The sequence below is a fragment of the Lacerta agilis genome, chromosome 11 (assembly GCF_009819535.1).
Source record: "Lacerta agilis isolate rLacAgi1 chromosome 11, rLacAgi1.pri, whole genome shotgun sequence".
In the NCBI taxonomy this organism is placed as follows: domain Eukaryota; kingdom Metazoa; phylum Chordata; class Lepidosauria; order Squamata; family Lacertidae; genus Lacerta; species Lacerta agilis.
In genome coordinates this window covers 10774247-10795692 of record NC_046322.1, presented here as the reverse complement: position 1 = coordinate 10795692, position 21446 = coordinate 10774247, and the positions used below count along the sequence as shown (strand labels likewise).

The 21446-nt window shown below is 44.2% G+C and overlaps 1 protein-coding gene across 2 annotated transcripts in view; it reads right to left on the bottom strand.

The window, feature by feature from the left end:
- MAPK4 (mitogen-activated protein kinase 4) overlaps positions 1-21446 on the bottom strand; it is a 55802-nt gene that overhangs the window by 8552 nt on the left and 25804 nt on the right. Inside the window, exons 2-5 of one of the 2 annotated variants that reach the window (XM_033163833.1) lie at positions 20609-20774; positions 10338-10499; positions 9378-9579; positions 7948-8635 (exon numbers count right to left, since the gene is read on the bottom strand). In XM_033163833.1, the coding sequence (XP_033019724.1) occupies positions 7948-8635; positions 9378-9579; positions 10338-10499; positions 20609-20774 (1218 nt within the window). The remainder of the gene's footprint in view (positions 1-7947; positions 8636-9377; positions 9580-10337; positions 10500-20608; positions 20775-21446) is intronic. The other variant, XM_033163834.1, reaches the window with a different exon arrangement.

Genomic DNA, 21446 nt, shown 5'->3' with positions numbered 1-21446 from the left:
GGCACATGAAAGGAAATGCACAACACATCAAGACACACACACCACAGGTTAAATACTTCCACTTTCTTTATAGCCTTCAGCACAGAATGGAATCTCATTTGATGGTAGTGAATATTACAGATCATGCCTGAAATCTGGGGTCTGACTTCAGAAATAACCAGGGAGTGTTCACAAACCAAATGATGGTTTGGAATAGTAGCCTACAGCAGATAACCAGAAGAGGGCACTCATCAGCCTCTGTTTAATGGTATAGTTTCAAATATTTCTGTGTTGTGTTCTCCGTAAAGATGTGTTCTTTTCCTGGACATTAAACACAAGGAAGGGCCCTGTGTTATTCAAAAGCTCGCATATTGCATTTTGAACAGTGGCTAATCTTAGTGAAATAAACTACTTCACCGGCACTGTGATTTTAATTCAACTGGCTCCCATATTCTTTTTGTTTTTATTTTACCAGGTGTTCATACCCAGTGAATTCATGGCAGACCTGAGAAGCAAACCAAGGATTTCCACCTCACAGGTTATTCTTTATTTTTAGCATTGGCCCTAATAAACTGTGGACCATTGGGGGGGGGTGAGGACATCACCTTGTAACTCTTGGGAGTTGTAACCAAATACAGTTTCACCACCAATACACTTGTCTCATTCCATTGTGCCAGTTAAGACAGATAGGACAGTAAAGAATAAATGATGCCTTTGTTTGAATCCAGCTTCCACAGAACTCCTCATTGAGCCGGACTTGGGGCCCCAGCCACGTGCCTTTCTATGCTGCCCCTTGAAGCCTACCCAGCTTGCAACACCTTGTAATGGACCACACAACCGCTGGGGCTACGGATGCGGTGCTGGCTATGCCGTTCCTTCAAGCCCCACCACTGCCGGCCAGGAGTTTAGAATAGCAGCCTAAATTCTTGATCAAGCAATACACACACACACAACACACACACACATACATACATACAGTATTCCTGATTCTGGTCAGAAACAATGTAAACAGAAAATGGATGGAACTATGCTTTCTAAGAGCAGCACATAAGGGATTTTGGGCACAATATCCCCCCTCCAAATGTAACCTTAATATGTTTCTCATTTGGAGTGCCCAGTCCACAAATATTTAGCCACAGTTGTGCTTTTCCTTCAGAGACCAGTACCACTTTTTTCTATGTCAGTTCATCTGCCAGGGAGGTGAAACTAGGCTTTATTTCACCCAGGTGAAAAACCCAGTTTGGCACCCTTGCCACGCACATTTGCACACACACAGAGAGAGAGAGAGAGAGAGAGAGAGAGGCTGGGAGCCTCAATGGCACCCCTCTGGAGGATTCACCGGGGGGGGGGGACCCAACTAGCCCGCCCCCCTAGTTACAGCACTGCCTCAAGTACCGGTATATGTCACATAACCTCTGGACATTCCAGACCATCTGAAGAATATTCAAGTGTGCACACTCAGTTCTGGTCCTTGACTAAACCTTTTGGGTCTCACTGTGACCACATAAACCGAGAGTGCATTCTAAAAAACAAACAAAAAAAACCCACCCTATTTTATTTACTGGTTCCTTTTTTTTGTTCCACCTTTCTTCTGTTATGGAACACAAGACAGTATCTTTGGGGTTCTTATCTCCCATTGAGGCACCAAAGAGATCCTGACCTTCTTAGCATCAGCAAGATTGCTGCATCACGTGTCTTCAGACCATGCACTGCACTTTATTGGGGAACATCAGTAGTTAAAGGCAATGTTGTCTTGAAGAAAAGCATACCTACCTGCCATTTCTGATCTTCTAACTGAGGTATCCCAATAAGCTTACAAAGAAGTGCAGGTTCCTCTGGAAAACCATTTGAAAGCCCTGCTTCATACCAAAGATATACATCTCCAAACAGAAAGCATTGTTAAATTTCCTTTATTGTTGTTGGTTACATACATGAGAAAGTCTTGGCTCATGGCTGGCTGAAAACAATCATGTGGTAAGTTTAAGAGCGCTCTGTTCTTTTTAAAAAGTGGTTTGATAATACTGGTATTTGAAACAGTTTGAACTGATTGTGTACCAGTGGAGATCCAGAGAAAATGATAAAGTACTAAGAAACAAGAGTGGTGTGGGGGTTTTCCCTGATCTTTCAATGGCTTCCTCATCACAATGGCCATTTCAAAGAAACAGAATTATCTTACTGACATTCATATCCACGGTGATAAATTTCAAGATGTATGATGACATTCAGACCGTATGTTTAAAAGGAAATGCATATAAATAAAGATAATTACTTGTGACTTATTGTTGAAGCTGTTCATGTTGTAGTGTATAGCAACATCAAGTTTCATGCGATGGGAGCGCACTGTCTTTCATCCATCAAAAGGGTACAAAAGGGTACAAAAGAGGTAATACCCAATATTCGAACATCAGTTTTCCAGGTGCAAACATTGTAAACATTTAAAATGTAAGATCAGTTGCTCAGATCTTGAATCTTAGCAAGAAAGTTTTCGATGCAACTGCAAATACCAGATACTGGTCACAGGATGGGGCTGATGACAATATTTCATTGCTCATGCCAAAACCCACTGAGATTAAGAAAGTAAGAAAACCCTGGTGGATCAGGCTGGTGGCCCAACTACAGTAGTTCATCATCTTGTTCTCACAATGGCCAACCAGATATTTGTGGGAAACTTGCAAGCAGGACCCAGGAACAAGAACACTCTCCTCCTGCTACAGTTTCCAGAAACTGGCATTTAAAAGCCTTGCTGACTATCATTGCTTCTGGGAGTGCTGTGTGAAAAAAGTGCTTCCTTTTTGGCCTTCATTTGTCACCCTACCTTTCTACATTGGAGGAACTCAAAGTGTGGTACACAGCCTGCCAATCTAGGAACTGACCAGATCCACTTAGCTTCAACAGGGTGAATCAGGACCATTCTTTGACACGAAAGGAAACGTTTTAAAAAACTGCTTTTGAAACTTGTGTCTTATAAGGGTTACACCAGTGACCACCACAACGGGTATGGTTTGGCCACAGTTAAGTCCTTTTTAAGTCCCACTGATTTAAGTGGTAGAGACTTACAAGTGTTTAGCTTTCAGCTAGATACAGGGATGTCCAACCAGTAGATTGTGATCTACCGGTAGATCCCTAGCTGATCCTGGTAGATCACGGGATCCTTATCGTGTACAAAAAGTTATGGGGGAAAGGCCAAAAAAAAAAAAAAAACTCCTCCCCAAAAAGCTCTGGGCACTTCCCTCCTAAAGAAAGCTCAACAGTTCTGGGCAATCACGCTCCTCCTCCCTCCAACGTCAATGGGTGGATCACTGCCAGTTTTTTTATACTGGGAGTAGATCACGGTTTCTTGGGAGTTGGATGTGCCTGAGTAGAACGTGCACCTCACCATGGATACTTTTTCAACTGGTACATTGTTATGTGAGTTGACCATAGGGGATTCTCTGTTTCTCAGCTTCCAGTGTGTGCTCATACAGGAACATAAGCTCTAGTGATGCAGCAGTTGCCAACTATAAGCTATTGAAAACAAACTCAGTCCACACAAACTGTCTTACGCAGGTGAACAGCTGAAGATCAGAGACATGAACTCATGTGGAACTGCTTATTTTTCTCAAGCTTGCCGCTGGTGTGGTGTCAGATCCAACGCACAGTGAGCGAACGAAGCAAAATCTATGCTACAAACTTGGATAGTAGTCATTCCCCTGGAGCAAGGCGATTCTCAGGGGGCAAAGATAGGAATCTCTAACAAGGAAGTCTCAAAACTCTCAGCAATCTAAAATTCCTAGTGTTCTTCGGAGGAAGCCACAGCAGTGAAGCTGGCATAAAAGTTATGTGGGATACTACAGTTACATCTACAGAAAGAATAAATATTAAAGCTATAGTTTGTTTTGAGCATTTATTTCAATGGAACAGCGGGGCAAATTCTCCAAATAAATAAACACATAAATACATAAAATATCTAGTTCATTCCCTTATGGTTATGACGCTTCAAATGTTCATCAGCTTTTGATTTGTCCATATGTTAAAGGGTTGCATAAAACCTGAAAGGAAGATAATAATAATAATAATAAACTCCTGGCAAGATACGATGCTCTGCTGTACAGTACTAAACATTTGGGTGTGTGCATCTGCAATGGGTCCCCTGCAAAGCTGCGGGGCCTTCACAGGTGCTCCACAACGCCAAACCCTGGCGCCAGCTCTGACAAACCAGAACCACCAGGTGAGTAGGGGAGCAGGAAATGGCAAAGAAGCAAAGCAGGTGTATCAAGAAAGCAGTTGCATGATCACCCTCATCCCAAAGTGGGGGGAACTACTGTAACTGGGCCTGTTACCAGAAAAAACTACGAACTCATTGCAGCCTACATAAATACATAAATAATATTTGTACCAATTTGGTGGGGCAACGTAAAATTCATACTATACCTAAGGTCAACGTAGTTATAACCTCACTGAAAACAACTGGGCCTGTTACATCAATGATTAAATTGGGCTAGAGGACATATCTTGTTTGTTTGTTTGTTTGTTTGTTTGTTTGTTTGTGGTATATCAATTCCTTGTAATAACCATCTTAAATGCTGTAACTAGATAATATGACCTTGGAGAGTTGTGATGGGTGTGTGTGTATGTGTATGTGTGGCTGAAATTGGTTTTTTTTTTTTTTTTTGGCTTCGTTTTGTTTGTTTTGTTTTGCTTTTATGGGATGGCATTCAATTTCGTTGTACTTGTACAATGACAATAAAGAAATCTTATCTTATCTATCTTATCTTATCATCTTGTAACCCCTCTGCTCCTGGTTCTTTCATTTTGTTCATTGTAGAAAAAGACTCACCTGAAAATACCTTTAAATTTTTTAAATATTTTTTTACTGCCATAGAAAAACTCCCTACTTACAGGAAACAAGCAGGTCAGGAAGATTTCTCTAGCTTAGCCTTCTTGACATGCTAGTTTTCTAAGTACAGGGAAGTGGAGGAGTGTGCAGGGGGAGCACTTTCCTTCACGAAAGACTGCACTACGTTGCATTTCTTTTCTGAATATGCCGCACACCTGTGAATTCCAGCGTTCTGAGTTTTGCAGAAGTAAATGCTGAGGTCTGCTGCAACCTCTGCTTTGGAGTTAAGCTTGTAGCCAAATTCCAATCCCATCATTGCCAGAAACGTCAGCATCATGTTAATGCAAACAATCATTAGCGTAAGCATTCTGCTCGCCAGACGGAATGATCTTCCATCTCTCCCCTCCCCCACAACATGTAGGCATTTGTTTACTAACTTGGCTACTAAATGGCAGAATTAGCTTTTTAGGACGCAAACTCTTGGTGGAAGCGTTGGCCCCACGGTAAGTGGGAGGGTCGAACCACAGAGCAAGCAAGATAGAAGGTGCCTTTTATTGAGATCTGTCAGCTGAAAATGCAATGCACATTTTAAAAGATCTCTGTGGAACTCAAAAGCTTGCACACGTTCTGAATGCCACTAATAAAAATAACTATCTCAGCAGAAGTAATATACCAGCTTTCCAAGTGTTAAATAATCAGCAGGATGAATTTTCCATAAGAACTTTACATAATCCAGTGAACAAAATGGTGCAAAGAAGGTAATTCTTGTTGTTGTTTTTTTAGAAAAGCGCATGCTAATTACACATTTTCAGTATTTCCTTTTTTTAAAAAAATGATCAGGCAGATTACATAGAAGTTCATAACGTTTCTTCAATATACAAACCAAACTCAACCGATTCATTAATAAGGTGCTCAGAAATGTGAATGAAAATAGAGCCTACAGCACATCCATGGTGGGTAATTTTTATTTATTTACAAAACTTCTTTGAGTTTTCACTTGACTCCTTTTCCTTCCAAGGACACTTCAGTGCAAATACAACTGTGGCAGAAGAGCTGAAGTTCAGTCTTGGCTAATCCCAGGAAACTTTTGTGAGTGTCATTTTCAAGATGTAAGGCCTACAACCCTTGGCCTCAACAACTTCCGTTTGTGTAATAGGTCTTCCCCCTTCCTCCCCCTGCCTGCACCCTACACATCCCCAGATCTGCTCCAGGGGGTTAGGGCAAAACCCAGAACATATGGTGTGGGAGTCCCATTGCACAAGTGCAAGGAATTCTGCTTGAGCAATTATTTAACTGAATACCACCCAGATTTGTTAGCAATGGCATTCTTTTTCAGGGTGGGGTTTTGTTTGGGGGTTTGTTTGTTTGTTTCTGCGGGAGAGTCTGTGCACAAAAGACCACCCGAAACTAAATTTCACAGGAGTTCCAACATTTGACGGCACCTCAGAATTCAAATTCAACTTTCAGGATTTCTAGTCTTTTCCTTGCTTCGCTTTTGAAATCTGACTTTGGCATTAACTCTTCCTGGTGGGCTTTAAGGCAACAGCATAATAAATTCACTATGCTTGTAAGGCGCTTGGGGAGGGGGTCTTGAACTGGGGTTCCCAACAGCCAGGCTCCACTGCCATGCCTCCTAAGAAACACTAGGGCAAGCCTGATAGACTCGGTTCTATGCTTCAGGGATGCCATAAAGGCCTCAATGCCAGAATGCCACTGTGTGCAGCGATATCCTCCTAAGCACCTAGTCCCTTTCTCTTACTGCTGTGTTCAGCCTGGACACCCTGCTTGTTTGGGGTGATACACCTGCTTCTGAAACATGCATACTGACAGTCTGGAAACTGATAGCCTAGGTGCGGGTTCCTCAACTTTTTGAGGTCCAGGGGCACATTTGGAAAGTGTCGTGGGCACTATAAAAGACCCAGAATCCAAACCGGCAACGCTCAACCCCTGCGCGCACACACACACAAAAGCCCAGGCAGAACACAGACACATCTCCCAAAACAAACACACACACACACACACTGCAAAAAAAGCAAAAAGCAAACACACAGAGAGAGCTGGGAAGAACAGAGGACTTAAGGGTACTATATTAAGGGAAAGTGGAGGTTAAGAGACCTGACAAGCATCCTGACACCTTTGCCCTGATCCGACAAAGAGTAACGCATAAGCAAATAAACGTCGTGCCCTAAAGTTCTTAAGGCTGAGATGTTCAGACTGATTTAGCTATACGGCGGTCTTGTTTCCAAGGAATGACGGTAAAATATGTCTCGGGAGAAGCCCTACCTTTCCACTCGTTGAGTGTGACAAAGAGGGTACGCTAGTGTGGTGGTTGCAAGCATGAACTACAAGCCAGAGATCTCCATTCCGACTCTCAGCTCAGTCATCAATTAACTAGGAAGCAGAGTCTCTCAACCACGGCCTCTAGCTGTAATATCAGGAGAGTACTACCAGCCTACATGGCCAAGCTAGAACGAGAGGAACCTTGTGGAACAGAGGAACCTTGGAAGCTGCCAAGTCAATCTAGCTCAGTATTGTCTAAAGGGGGACATTCCTAGCCCTACCTGGTGGTGCCGGAGATTGAACCTGGGACCTTCTGCATGCATAGCAGGTGTCCTACCACTGAGCTACAAGCCCTTCCCTTAAATGCTCTGGGCTCTCGGGAAAAGTGTCATACCAATGCAAAGCATGAGGTCACTAAAAACCGGGCTGCCCGGTTATCGAAGGAGCAGTGGCTTCAAGTCCTACGACTCTCAAAATAATGCCAATTCAGCCTCTCTCTCTGTAAGATCAAGAGTTTAACATCCAGAACACCTCCGCAATGGGGGACTCGTGTCCAAAACACACCCCTGGAGGTACAAGGCAAGATTGTTAAGGCAGCGTAAAACCCCTAAAATTTCATTCACACCTCTGGATTCCTTTTCCTTTCAAGGCATCAGAAGGGGACCTGGTTCTGTACCTGCCCTTAACAAAACAAAAAAAAAGGCATTTCCGTAACATTGGGTACTGAGCATGTGCGATCAAACCTTGGTTACTGTTCAGCATTGGGTAATTAGCGCGAAGACTAGAAGAATTTGTAAGGAATCAGTCACGAAGACCAGCAGCAATGTTTAATTATTGTTGTTGTTGTTGTTGTTGTTGTTGTTGTTGTTATTTTACCACCTCTCTTTATGGTACACCTCCGTCTGTACAATCTCACTAGGGTGTTCTGCTAGGCATGCACCGTTGATGTCTTTGAGCTTGTTGTCAGGCAGATCTTCTGGCTTTGTGCAAAGTTTTAATGCCCTGGAAATGAAGACGTCCAAGTCAAACTGGGGGTCGCTTTCACTGCCGACCTCCTTGGGTTCTTTGTGGAGATGGTGAGGAGAAGATGGTAAGCTCCTCTCCTGGATCTCTGGGAGAGGATTTGGGCATTCAAGTCCCGTCTGGGTACTCGTAACCCACTGCGCTATCTCTAGGAATAGGTTGGATGGTTCCTCCTCCAAGGCGATCTCCGCCGTGGGTGCAATAGATGCCCTTTTCCAGTGTGACAAGTCTAAGATGAGCTTGGGCTCTGAATAATGGTGGAGCTTGTTGTCCCTCCACAACAGCTTGTCCAAATAGGAAGGCGACCCCACTTTGTAATCACACGACCGCCCGTAATCTCCCTCAAACGCTCGGTCCATCGAGGAATGCGACTGCTCCAGGAATCTCTCGGAGCTGCTCTGGGAATATTTGCGCGGGTCCACCTGAGCCTCCTCAGCAATGGATTCCGATCCCGCTCTGGGATCTCGTTGCACCTCGTCCAAATCGTGGCACTTCTCTTGCCGCCATTCCAAATCCGAGGATAAGCTCACTTGGTACCTGTTTGTTCGAAGTGACAACAATGTTAGACGCACAACTAAGAGTCAGGTGCATATTCCCATTCAAGCAAATTTAGAAATTATTTCTTTAATTTCACTGAATATATTTCCCAGAAATTGGGAAGGGCCCTAGCTCCCTGCTTTGCTTTGTCCCTCATTGGGAGTCAGTAACCTTTGGACCATCTGAAATAACTCCAAATGGCCAGCTACTAGAGAATACAATGCAAGCTGCAAAATGAGCCTTCTATTCAGACAGTAATGTACACTAAGCAGCGTTCTATTAGCTTTGGAGTGAGACTTGCATCCCTGGTACACTAGTTTTTGTCCAGCTTGCTTCATAGCCTGCAGCTCTCCAGAATACTGAGAAGCTATCCGGGCTCCACAATGCCAGAGAGGACACTCAGAAGTGGTTCTATCAACCACCTTCTCCATCTTCACCAGAACCATCAACTTTCTCCACTGGAAGATCCCCAGAGCATCAGGAACCCCTCAGTTTCCATCAGTCTCCAAGAGCTGGTCACCCAAACAGGCCTACTATCCTTGCAAGAGCAAATTGCCACCGCTACCCCAAACTTCACCAGGTAATGGTTCTGCTACCATTTCCATCAGAATTCTGCAGCAACCCTACTCTCCCAGGAAGCTCAGTACGGGATTGCAACCTGAGAATCTGGGGAACTGGTCTCAAAAGGTTGAAAGAAGCATCTCAGCAGCAGAACACGTGAATAACATGTGAATAAATGTACCTGTCCCAGTTGGACATCTGGCTTTGGTTCGCTTCCATCAGCAAAATGTCGTCAATCTCGTCTTCGATCCGGAATGGGTGCTGAGAAACGGGCTCGTCTTCGGGACAGTAATAAGGACTCATATAAGGGTGTTGCAAACCCATCTCTGCGGTCAGCCGGTCCATGGGATTGAATGTCAGAATCTTCTCCAGAAAATCGATGGCTGTGCGGGGCAAGTTAATACAATCAGGTTAGCGGTTCTTAGTCCCCAAGATAGAGTCACCTGGGACCACTTACATAATAAGAACAGTCACCCTGAAATCAGATAAAGACTTCACCTTTAAGCTCCATTTGTATTTAATTATTGAATGTAATTGTCCTTGATTCAGAAGTAAAGCTCTTGATTATATTTAATGGGAGTGTTCTGCAAGCTTTGGAAGGACGGTGAGTCTTGGGGATGTTACTTATTTAAAAATAGGACAGGAATCACAGCTGAAGAGAGTCAGGTCTAACAAGCATGAGAGAAAGAAATCCTATTCATGTCGACTCAGAAGTAAGCCCTAACGTCCCTAACCCAGAGGTTGACCTTTTTTTTTTTGAGCCAGTGGGAACATTTGGAATCTTGAGAATACATATCCTCCAAGGCTTTTGCCACACACAAAAAAGGATGCCATCTTCCAGGGCTGCAGTCCCACACGAGTCACGTGACCCTCATGAGAGTGTGCCCCCCCCAAACACTTTTTCCCAGCACGGCACCCCAAAAAAACACATTTTGGGATGCTGTACAAGAAAAAGTGCTTTCTTCAGGGCAAGAGCTCAGCCTGAAATCACGCAAGAGCACAGTGCCCAAAATGGCTGCCGTGGTCTCTCACAGGAGAAAATGCCCCATTATTTTCTGGGACAGCCCCACTAGGAACCAAATGCTTTCCAGCAAAGGAGCCCAACCTTGGATCCGAGCAGATGTGGAACCGAGTCTCTTACCTTTGCTGTTCACTTCAGGAAGGAGCTTCCGCAATGGCTTCTTCACTTCCCAGGTGCTGTTGACGAATGTCGGCATCACTTTGAGCAGTTCCTCCTTGTCCTCTTCGTGGAAAACAGGGATGGTCTCCAAAATGAGCTGCATCTGCTCCAGCTCGTGGCTTCCTAAATGAACAAAAGCAACGTTGCTCATAAGGGTGGCTTTGTGACCTCTGGGGCCTTTGGCCTTGCTCATGCTTGCATTCCATCACTTGATAGCTTTGGCATGTGCTAATGAGCCACCACAGAGCATAAACATGATGTATTCATATCACTTCAAAACACCAGGGGCTGGGTAGAATGCAATGCTGAACAGAAATTTAGCGCTACAGGAGAAGTACAGAATTTTTGGGAGCTGGCATGTCAGATCTTTATCGCCCCCTCCTCATGGGCCAACTTTAATAGGTGGACTGGTGACTGAGAAGAGGGCGGTCCTGCCCACCTCTCAAAGTCAAACTGGGTGGGTGGGTGGACGGATCTGCTTCACTAGTTCATTTTCCACAGGGAACCAACTGATGAGCGGAGGTTTCAGTCCAGCTGACTGCATGTGTCTGCTTAGCCAGCATGTTTACCACCCAGGCCAGCACTAATAATAATAATAATAATAATAATAATAATAATAATAATAATAATTTATACCCCCACCCATCTGGCTGGGATTCCCCAGCCGCTGTAGGCAGCTTCCAACAAAATATTAAAAATACAATAAAACATCAGACATTAAAAACTTCCCTAAACAGGGCTGCCTTCAGATGTCTTCTGAAAGTCAGGTAGTTGTTTATTTCCTTGACATCTGATGGGAGAGCGTTACACAGGGCAGGCGCCACTACCGAGAAGGCCCTCTGCCTGGTTCCCTGTAGCTTCACTTCTCGCAGAGAGGGAACCGCCAGAAGGTCCTCTGAGCTGGACCTCAGTGTCCGAGCTGAACAATGGGGGTGAAGACACTCCTTCAGGTATACTATAAGAACCTTCGATGAACCTGATGGACGAGGCTAATGGCCCATCTAGTCCAGCATCCTGTTCTCATGGTGGCCAGCCAGATGCCGGTGGAAACCCATGAGCAGGACCTGAGCACATGGCCAGTCTCCCCTCCTATGGTCTTCAGCAACTGATATTCAGAAGCATTACTGTCTCCAGCTGTGGAGGTGAAGTCTAGCCATAACTGTTAGTAGCCATCAATAGCCCATCTCCCCCATTACTTTCTTATCCTCTTTTAGAGCCATCCAAGTTGGTGGCCATTACTATCTCCTTTCAGAGTGAGTTCCACAATTTAACTATGTGTTGCATGAATGTGTGCTTTTTTAAAAAAAAATCTGTTTTGAAATCCTCCAATATTCAGCTTCCTTGGAAGCAGGAGTCAGGAGGAGATTAATCCAATACAAAACTTGGAGTGTAGCTGTCAGGAAACCCCCCTCCCCACGGCTGGTAGCATCCCAGGATCCTTTGCAGTACAGGGAACCACCCCCTTTGTTCAGCAGTTCGTCATCCCCCTCCTCAGGAGGAAGTGACCATTCCTTCAGTGGGGAGGGGGAGTTGGAGGCAGGAAGTCGGCGCAGGGGCTGTGAAGGGATCGCAGAGCCTGAGCACCAAGGGGGAAGCGGGGAACAGTGACAGTTTCCCGCGCCCCGCGTTTGCAGACAGGAAAGACGTGGAAGGGGGAGGCGGGGGTTTAGAATCCCACACCTCTTTTGCTGGACCAAGAACCGGAAGAGGTCATTCCCGAACTCTGCGGAGGGATGAGATGGACGTTTGAACTTTTGCTCCACTGTAAATATCTGCACAATAAAGAACTTAGTTTTTAGAAGTTCTGCGTTTGGCTGATTACTCATTAGCAACCACTGAACGTCCTTACAGTAGCTATGCCCTCAAGATTCAGGTCTATACCAGCAGAGTTCAGTTGCACGATTAAAGTGGGTTTGGTGCTCTTTCACAAGAAACTCACGCCTCCCAAAATTGTTGTTGCTCCTTATGTTCTTTTGAGGTAAAGAAAGTGGCAGAAAAATATACTATAATGTGTGACATAACAATCTCTTGATGCTGTGACTTAAAACCTATGCGCAAATCAGATGAACGCTCAGTAAACAGCAGGGATCATATAACCTCCCCACAAACTTAATGAAAATAAATGTGGATAAATGCTCGTCTATACTATAAGAACTCTCAGAGACAAGGACTATAAGCTCGTGGTTCTTTTTTGCCACTAGGTGGGAGAAGACAACAGTTTTTTGTGCCACAATAAACAGCCAAGAGATCTATGCACAGTCCACCGATTGGCTGTGCAACTTCCATAACAATTCAATGAATAGCTTGTTTGTGTTCCTTGCACCTCTAAGCAGGACAGTTGTGGCTCTGCCTATTGTTGATTCCCTCCCATCTGCCCTACAAGTTGCAATGGGCACCAGTCACCACTGGTGGTACAGAAAAGAGGCTTTGTTAAGGGAGATAACAAATGGGGGGAGGGGGGAAGGTCCTTTGGGTGCTTCCAGAAAGCAGCTTGTTATGGATTTGGTCCTGGCCATGCCTGCAAGTTTCCCACATCATCCACACAACATCATCCTCATAAAAATGCCATTCCATTCCCACTCCTTTTATCTGGATTTAACGTTGCCCAGGCTTGTTTGTTTGTTTGTTTGTTTGTTTGTTTGATTTACTGGATTTTCTGAAGAAATGATAAATCCAGATTAGATGGGGAAATCACATAGGATGGCATTTTGTTTTTTGTTAAGTTTTTTTTAAAAATAAACTTTATTATTTTAAAAAAACATTCAGACAACTAACAAACACAGCAACATTAAAAATAAAATACATTAAGACATAACAAAAAGAAAGAAGAAGAAGAAGAAGAGGAAGAAGAAGAAGAAGAAGAAGAAGAAGAAGAAGAAGAAGAAGAAGAAGAAAGATATTTACAATATTGCTAAGAAAACAATCCAATACAAAAAACCCAAAACAAAGTTTGTAACATAATTTCCACAAAATAAAACATTCTTGATGTTAAATAAAAAGACTTCCAATTAAAAAGACTTCCAATAGGATGGCATTTTGATGAAGGTGACACTGTGTGGACACTGCGCAGTCCACAATCACCTGCTGCGAAGAAGCACCATCTATGCATGTTCTCTCCCACCAAATCTTCAGAATTGGCTATCAGTGCAACTTAATAAAAGTAATAGCTGGACAAAAAGGACAAAAAGTAAAGCAAGGAGGTTTACAGCAAAATAAAATAATTTAACATAGGGTGCATTTTATTAGATCACTTTGTGTGTTTATTTCTGAGGACCATTAGCCAGAGGTGTCCAGGTAAGACTGAGAGCATAACTACCACAACAGAGGTTTTTTTTTTTTTTTTAATTGTTGGAGTCTCATTAACATTGCCTGAATAATTAACAAACTCCAGATCTGCGTTCATGATTATTTTAGCAGCTGAAATTGCCTACTTCCAACAGCCACGCAGGAATTAGGCTGGGGTCTCATCTCTTGAAAGTGGCTCACCGCTCTTGCATGCTAGCGAATGAGGTCGCCCTCTTAAAAAAAAAAAGTGGATTATGTGAGTTAATTGAAGATGGGGGGAATGAAGCATGAAGAAGGGGTTGATAGTCTCCTAGTTTGATAGTCTCCTAGTCTCTTCAAGCTCTATGATTTCATGAGGACAGGCTAAAACGGACCAGCTTTATTAAGACCCTTTAACCATGACACATACGCAGCAGCAATTATGCATATGGAATAAGGGCCAATAGTTATCCCTGGTAAAAGTAAGCACAATGTTAGGGACCCATGTATGTGCTGATATATTGAATTTCTGAACAAATGATGCCATCTTTTGCTGGGGTCAATACCTGATCCATCTAGCCCAGTATGGACAAGACAGATTGGCAGTAGATCTCAAGGCAGGAGGTCCCAGGTTCCTGACATCTCCACATAGGGCTGGGAAATCCCCTTGCCTAAAATCCCAGAGAGCCACTACCCATAGGTGTAGAAAATGCTGAGCTTGATCACCCAATAGGTCTGACTCCAATATATCAGGTGAGGGAGCGGTACACGTGTAAAGTCATCTGTGAAAATTATGGAACCTGTGCATGTGTTTGAAAGCCATTAGAGACATTGTCCTGACTTTCCTCCTAGAGATCATTTACTGGAGATACCAGGGGTTAAATCTGTGGTTGTCTGCATTCAAAGTACACACTCTGCCACTGAACACCATGACAATAGCCTCTTGGGCCACATCAAGGCTAATTTGCCGGTGGAATTTCAGCTGCACGCCAGCAAATTCGGGTTTCCCAACTGAAATGGATTTGACATGCAAGAAACTTGCTTCCAAAAACAATCAGACTTTCTGCTCTAAAGAAAGTGACTGGGAAACGCACTAGGAAGGTTAGGGTAATAACTGCCTGATGTGATGTTGTATAATCTTCCACAAACTTGGTGCAAATGAGTCGGAATGAATGCCTTCTGAACAGGTCATCTAGAAACCCCCTTGCACTGTTCATTTGAAAGGTACACATATGCCCACACCAGCCACAGAAGGCAAGGTGCTATAAAGGTGGGAATGCTCATAAAAGGTAAAGGTAAAGGACCCCTGACAGTTAAGTCCAGTTACGAACGACTCTGGGGTTGCAGCTCTCATCTTGCTTTACTGGCCAAGGGAGCCGACGTTTGTCCACAGACAGTTTTTCCGGGTCATGTGGCCAGCATGACTAAGCCGCTTCTGGCAAAACCAGAGCAGCGCACGGCAACACTGTTTACCTTCCCACCGGAGCGGTACCTATTTATCTACTTGCACTTTGACATGCTTTCGAACTGCTAGGTTGGCAGGAGCTGGGACTGAGCAATGGGAGCTCAACCCGTCGCGGGGATTCGAACCGCCGACCTTCCGATCAGCAAGCCCTAGGCTCAGTGGTTTAGACCAGTGTTCCCCAACCTTGGGCCTCCAGCTGTTTTTGGCCTACAACTCCCATCATCCCTGACCACTGGCCTTGCTAGCTAGGGATGATGGGAGCTGTATTCCAAAAACAGCTGGAGGCCCAAGGTTGGGGAACACTGGTTTAGACCACAGCGCTACCTGCGTCCCTGGTGGGAATGCTCATAACATGTACCTAATTTGGATGTGCCCTTTAGAAGAGAAACGTGTCTACTATTTACATATATCTTCAGACACTAGTAAGTCTGGAGAACTTTGGACAAATCTGTGCCGTGGCCACACTTGTGCATTTTCACCATCATTTATCGTCTGAAGAAACTGCTGGGCGCAAATCAGTTCTTGCATAAGAATATTTTGCAGATTTGCACTGACATCCCGGAGTCTGGCCAGGTCAGTATTTTGATACACAGGTCAATGCGTTGCCTTGCTATGTCCTGCATTCTCCAACCCACCCCCCACCCCCCGCTCTTTCACAGGAGGGAACCAATGTTGTGATCAAAGATTCAGTTGACTCATTTTCCATCCCTACCCCTCTTATCTTGCTTCCCATAGCTTAATTGGGTGGAGAAGCACACCCTCAGCATGACTGGAGAGCACTTGACTATTTATTTTAAAACAACTGCTCTAATTGTACATGTCCTAGCTGGGGGTTGCAAGGAGGGGTGCTGAAGAATGTGTGGACATGCTGTCTCCCTCTCCCCGGGCCCCAAACAAACCAAACCCCGCCCAGAATAGATTTAGCAGTACTTTCTTCTTCTTCTTTTATCCCTTAGCTCAAAACAACTCTCTCTGCAACAGTTCTAGCCAAATTATGAAGCGGCAGACCAGTGACAACTCTGATCTACCACTCCAGAAGCCATCAACATCACCCGAGTTTTGCACTCGCTGTTCCCGGCAGTGCGTTTGGACTGCGCCACTTAAGGCACGTCAAAAGCGGTGGCTCACAAGATCAAATGCTCCTCCACAAAATCCCTGCACATACAAAAGTAGGTGTCAGAGACAGAGTCTAGACTAGCATGGCAAGCTACTTTTCTAGGTACAGGGAATATTTGCATGGAGAACTATGTGATCATACGATCAACCTTCAGTCCAGGAGCCTGGGCAGCGCATTCTGGGTGGCCCTGGCCACTCATGGACCTCAGCTGTTTAGCTGCGATTCCTGCATTGCAGTGGGCTGGACTAGATGATCGCTGAGGCTCCCTCTCATTCTACAGTACTAGGATTCTACTCAGCACCTGCTCATTTTAAACTTCCACCATCAGATGATAAGTCTCCTTATTCAGAAGCCTATTGTTAATGACACTGCTGGAATTTGTATTTATGGTTGTTGTTTTAAAACTTGACTTCTTTCCCTCTCTGTGGTTCCTTAAATTTATTTTTAATATTTTCTGCATATCCAAATTAACTTAACTTGGTACTCATTTATTTATCTTCTTTATATATATACTCTTATGTAGCTGCAGGTTATTACAATAATCCTGCCAGTGTTTTTATCTGTTTACAATTTATCTGTAAATATTCAATAAACCATTTCCATTCTTTTCTAAAAAGTGTGTTATCTCGATTTCTTATTCTTCAGGTAAGTTTTGCCTTTTCTGCATATCCCGTAAGTTTTTGTATCCATTCATCATTTGCTGGGACTTTTTGAGCAAGTAAAATACACAAATAAATTTCTATACAATTTAGGTAGTTTTGTTGTTGTTCAGTCGTTCAGTCGTGTTCGACTCTTCGTGACCCCATGGACCAGAGCACGCCAGGCACCCCTATCCTCCACTGCCTCCCGCAGTTTGGCCAAACTCATGCCAGTCGCTTCGAGAACACTGTCCCACCATCTCATCCTCTGTCGTCCCCTTCTCCTTGTGCCCTCCATCTTTCCCAACATCAGGGTTTTTTCTAGGGAGTCTTCTCTTCTCATGAGGTGGCCAAAGTATTGGAGCCTCAACTTCAGGATCTGTCCTTCCAGTGAGCACTCAGGGCTGATTTCTTTAAGAATGGATAAGCTTGATCTTCTTGCAGTCCATGGGACTCTCAAGAGTCTCCTCCAGCACCATAATTCCAAAGCATCAATTCTTCGGCAATCAGCCTTCTTTATGGTCCAGCTCTCACTTCCATACAAAACTACTGGGAAAACCATAGCTTTAACTACACAGACCTTTGTTGGCAAGGTGATGTCTCTGCTTTTTAAGATGCTGTCTAGGTTTGTCACTGCTTTCCTCCCAAGAAGCAGGCGTCTTCTAATTTCGTGACTGCTGTCACTATCTGCAGTGATCATGGAGCCCAAGAAAGTAAAATCTCTCACTGCCTCCATTTCTTCCCCTTCTATTTGCCAGGAGGTGATGGGACCAGTGGCCATGATCTTACTTTTTTTTATGTTGAGCGTCAGACCATATTTTGCGCTCTCCTCTTTCACCCTCATTAAAAGGTTCTTTAATTCCTCCTCACTTTCTGCCATCAAGGTTGTGTCATCAGCATATCTGAGGTAGTTACATCCCTATAATTCCCAAGAGAAAAGCTTCTAGGTTTTTTTGTTTTTTGTTTGTTTTTACAAAAGTTACGTTTTTATTTATCTCTATGTTTTCTTTTCCTTTTCTTTTATACTCAGGGTTGTATACAACATAGTTTTACCCAGAGTAGATCCACTGAAATTAATGGAAATTAGCTAGTCATGTCCACTCGTTTCAATAAGTCTGCTCTGAATATTACTAACGCTGGATTCAGCACTCAGCTATCGGTTTTGTTTTCTCTCATGAGTGGTTTACGCCGCTCAGTGGTGCCTTTTGAAAATGAGATCAACGTGCCAGGTGAGATTACATGAAATAAGACTGAAATTAAAAGGACGTTATTTCTTCTCTCTGTGGGATGTATCCCACTGAGAGCAGTCCAAATACAACATTCCTTGTAATGCTACAGAAGACATGCAGGGAAATGTTTGGTCCAGCCAGTCAAAACTTCCTGTTCCCCCTGGCTGGAACATCCTTCCTTTGGATGTGATAGAAGGTGGGCGTGACCTAACCTGTCCAGGTAACAAAAGGACGAGTCATGTAGCACACCTCTCTCTTCTTCACTTCCTTCCTCGTTGGACCAGCTTCTTAGCTAGGAATGCTCTGCTAGCTGAAAAGCTAGCAGAAGCACTGGGATTATTCCCCCATATGGGGTAGATCCACATGTACTTATTTGTAAGTAAGTCTACCTTCAGGGATTACACTGTGCTCTTCCTGATGTATGTAAACTTCTTTTATTGACTTTAAATAAGATTGTGGCGTCTTTATTCTCTTAAGGGGGGTTCAAGGGAATTTACCAGGAATGTACAATTCAATCTCAAACAAATTGAATTGTATAATAGTGAGAGGCTTACACAAGCCTGCAGCCAGCTATCTGCTGTGCATGCAAAAGGGGAATGTAAACTCTGCTAAGTAAAGGAACTTGCTAACGCAAGTTAGGAATGATATTGTGGCGATCACCCAAACTTAGGAATGGCATAGAAGGAGTTAAAAGGATTAACCAGTAAGAACCTTAAGGGGGGCGGAGTTAAGTGGGCTATATAAACCCCTCCCGGTGAAGGAAGAGGGTCTTGGTCTTGGTCTTTGTGTTTTGTCTTTGTCTTGGGGCTTGTTGTGGGTATTGAGAGGTTGGAAGGAGGGCGGCAAGGGAAGGAGTAGGTACAAGGGCAGGAGAAATCGTTGGGCACTGTTGTTAACAAGAACACAACCAAGAAAGAACTGTTTATTCAGAAACCACATGCTTATGTACTAAACTTCAATAAAAAAAGTTTGTTCCAATATTCTCCTTGACTGAACTGAGTGAGGTAAATACCAGACAAACTGGTTGGTGGTAGCGGTTAATTAACAAAGTGGTGAGCGCAGGTATCAACGGACCATTAAACGTCTGGGGGACCTGTGCAGGTTGAGCGAACCGCCACAGATATTAATAAAATATATATCCTCTCCTGCCTCCCTGAACATTCCCACACTGTCATGTCATAATTACCTAACCTGTACTCAAAAGGCATATCCCAGAACAAGTAATAAAGCCCACCTACCATGCAAAAACCTGGGAACCCTAGGACAAAGGCAGAGCCCAGGGCATCTTCAAAGAAAGTGGGACCATCCCTCTTAAAACAGGGAACTTGGAAGATATGGACCTATCATTGTAAAAGTGGGGGTTTTTTTGGGGGGGGGAGTGGTGAGGGAAAGGCAAAACCTCTCAGACCCATGCTTAGAAAGCACAGGACCAGCGGAAAACCCTGAGGTGCAGGGCAAACAGAAGTGTGGACGAGGCCTTAGTCTATGCACAGCCAACCAGGTCTTCAGAGCAGAAATATTTTGGAAGGCCAAGCATTAGAATCCATTATTAATGAACCTTGTTATTTATTTAGAGAAAGCTGCATGCGGCCAGCTTACCCAGAGTGTCAAAATCCTGCAGTCTTGCAAAACAAATAATGGGCAAGGATAGGATAATAATAACCATCATGAAAGCAGAGATGAAAGGAAGGCTGTTGGGTGAAACCGAAAAGGAGGGATGTTTATTTGTTAAGTAGCATCAGGGGGTGCACTCGATTCCTGAACAAATATGGATGGCCCCGTTTCCAGCTGCTGGCGATGGACTCGGACAGCAGCCTTCCAGCAGGTGGGGAAACTTCTTGTTCTCGCCAGGTTATTTTTTTATAAGTTCTTTGGACCCCTCCAGGCATCTTTCCTATTGTGCATTCTTGATTATTTGTGCTCGTGATGCTATCCAGGCAGTTATTAGCAATCCCTCTTTCAATTTTCTTTTTACCATTATCCCACACTTTCCTGTATATTTTGCCATCACTTTCCTAATCTGCAAAAAATAAAATAAAATAAATCCAGGGCGTTTTGGTTTTTTAAGTGGTTTGTTGCACAAGACTGCCGAATTCAATTGCGCAACCTAAATTCACCAATACAGGTGTACCTTGGTTGTCAAACACCTTGGCACTCGGATGTTTGGGCTCCTGAATGCCGCAAACCCGGAAGTAAGTGTTCCAGTTAGCGAACGTTTTTTGGAAGTTGAACGTCTGTTTCAGCTGTCGGCATTGTTTCTGGTGCCAATCAGAAGCCGCGCCTTGGTTTGCGAACGTATTGGAAGTCGAACAGACTTCCGGAACTGATTCCGTTTGACAACCAAGGTATGACTGTGTACAACTGAATCATACCTGCAAAATACCTGGCAATCTGAAAGTCAACTGAAACGCTCAGCATTTTACTCTCAACCTGAATGGGTGTCCACGGCTGAGCTACTGCTTTTAAACAAGCGTCTTTCCACCTAGGAAAGAAAGAAAGAAAGAAAATTTGAGACCTACCAGCAAGAACTGAAGACCTACCAGCAAAAAGCATCTTCCCTGTCAGCATCTCTGCTAGAATGCAACCAGCTGCCCACATGTCAATTGCTTTGGTGTAGTTGTTTGGTGAAAGCAGCAGGCGAGGAGATCGATACCATTTTGTCACCAGCCCTTCTGAGAGGTAACCCTGCAAGAGAAAGAAATATTCTGTTACGCCCACACGTATGTAAATCATCATGGAAACAATGCTTTGGCCTAACGTACCTAAATACAGGCACGTTGCACAGCACACCGGCATCTTACATGGGGGTTTGGTTCCACGGGTAACAAGGACACACAAAATTCGCATCTGCTCAGGATCACATTACTCTTGGAGCCACCCCACAGCTAGCCAGCCTGCCTTCAATAAGGCAGACGATGAGAGGGAGGCCAGAACTGGTGCACTGGAGCAAGGCCAAGCATTCATCCACTTGGGGTTACCCGGCGCAAAGATAGCTTTTAAGCTCTCAGCCTTGCTTCACAGGCAAGGTCCCCTTGGCACGGTGGCTCTAGGACCTAAATATTTTTTGGAGGGGCAAAGGGGCCAGGGGCTCACACAGTATTGAAAGTGTCATCGTGTTTGAATGTCCCTACAGCATCATGAGAACAAATCATCATGAAAGCACAATATGGAGGACATCTAGAGAAGCCCTTAGCCGCCAGACTGTAGTTGTCAACATCTTTTGAGTACAGGTCTCTAAGAACTGATTCTTTACGGAGACATTTACAGCCTCCTGGGCACAGCCAACTGCCCTTTCACTGCTAGTTGCCGTCAAAGATTGAGATCTGGCTTTGACCAAATACCTTTCCCCCAAACCCC